We start from the raw sequence: 929 nt of genomic DNA on the forward strand, positions 1-929 counted from the left end.
ACAAGAGAAGACAAAGTTCCTGGGACCCCAATTCTGTAGGTCTGGGATTGGGATACTTCGAAAGGGCGAAGTTATCCCATAGTTGTAATTAAGTTAACGACCAACCTACATGGCTGAGTTTTGAATTAATGCAGTACTTGGTCTTTCACGCAGCAAAATTTATGTATGCAACTGCTTTCATGTGTCGAAATAATTTTTGATTTTTGTTCATTTTGCAATTTTTGTTTTTCTTTTCTTTTAAATAGTTTAATTTTGTACCATTTCCATAGCAAATTCTTTTTATTTTACTTTTATTTTTCATTTTTTTCTCATTCATTTAAACTTTATTTTTCCCTACTTTATACATTATTGAATTTTAATCTTATTTTTTATACTTATTTATTTACTTATTTTTTTATATTTATTTATTTTATATTTTATATCTTCTTTACTTTACAATTTTAATTTTGTAATTTTTGTTTTCATTTACTTACATAGCTTAATTTTGTACCATTTCAAAGCACTTTTTTTTACTTTATTTTTATTTTTCAAACTGTTAAACTTCAAACATTCATTCAAACTTTATTTTATACATTTTATTCATTTTTTAATTTCTCCTATTATTTCTTTTGATTTCTTTGATTTTCACTTTTTTTCTTCTTATATAGTACATTTGCATGTTTTTTTCCAATTTCTTTCTCCAAATATTTTTTCTCTGATTCTTTTCTTTTGAGTTTGACTTTATAAAACCTCTGACACATGAAAAGCATTGCATACATATAAGTAAACACGTAACAAACCATGGAAAAATAATGCACATGGACAAGAAAGAGACAAGTGGAGAAAGCCAAGATTGGTGAAAGGGTGGGGATAGGTTGGATCGAATCGTTTGTTGGTCAATTGCGTTCGTTGGTCAATTCCGTTCGTTGGTCAAGTGAGGAAAGGTATTG

General features: G+C 27.4%; 1 protein-coding gene across 1 annotated transcript; it reads left to right on the plus strand.

The window, feature by feature from the left end:
- Window positions 1–713: 713 nt before the first annotated feature.
- On the plus strand, window positions 714–726 carry Tsp_05608 (conserved hypothetical protein; the record flags this gene model as incomplete). Its single annotated transcript, XM_003371910.1, has 1 exon — window positions 714–726. A coding segment is annotated over one exon (13 nt), but the record flags the coding sequence as incomplete, so codon positions are not given.
- Window positions 727–929: the final 203 nt, after the last annotated feature.

The sequence above is a fragment of the Trichinella spiralis genome (genome assembly GCF_000181795.1).
Source record: "Trichinella spiralis strain ISS 195 chromosome Unknown Scfld9, whole genome shotgun sequence".
In the NCBI taxonomy this organism is placed as follows: Eukaryota; Metazoa; Nematoda; class Enoplea; order Trichinellida; family Trichinellidae; genus Trichinella; species Trichinella spiralis.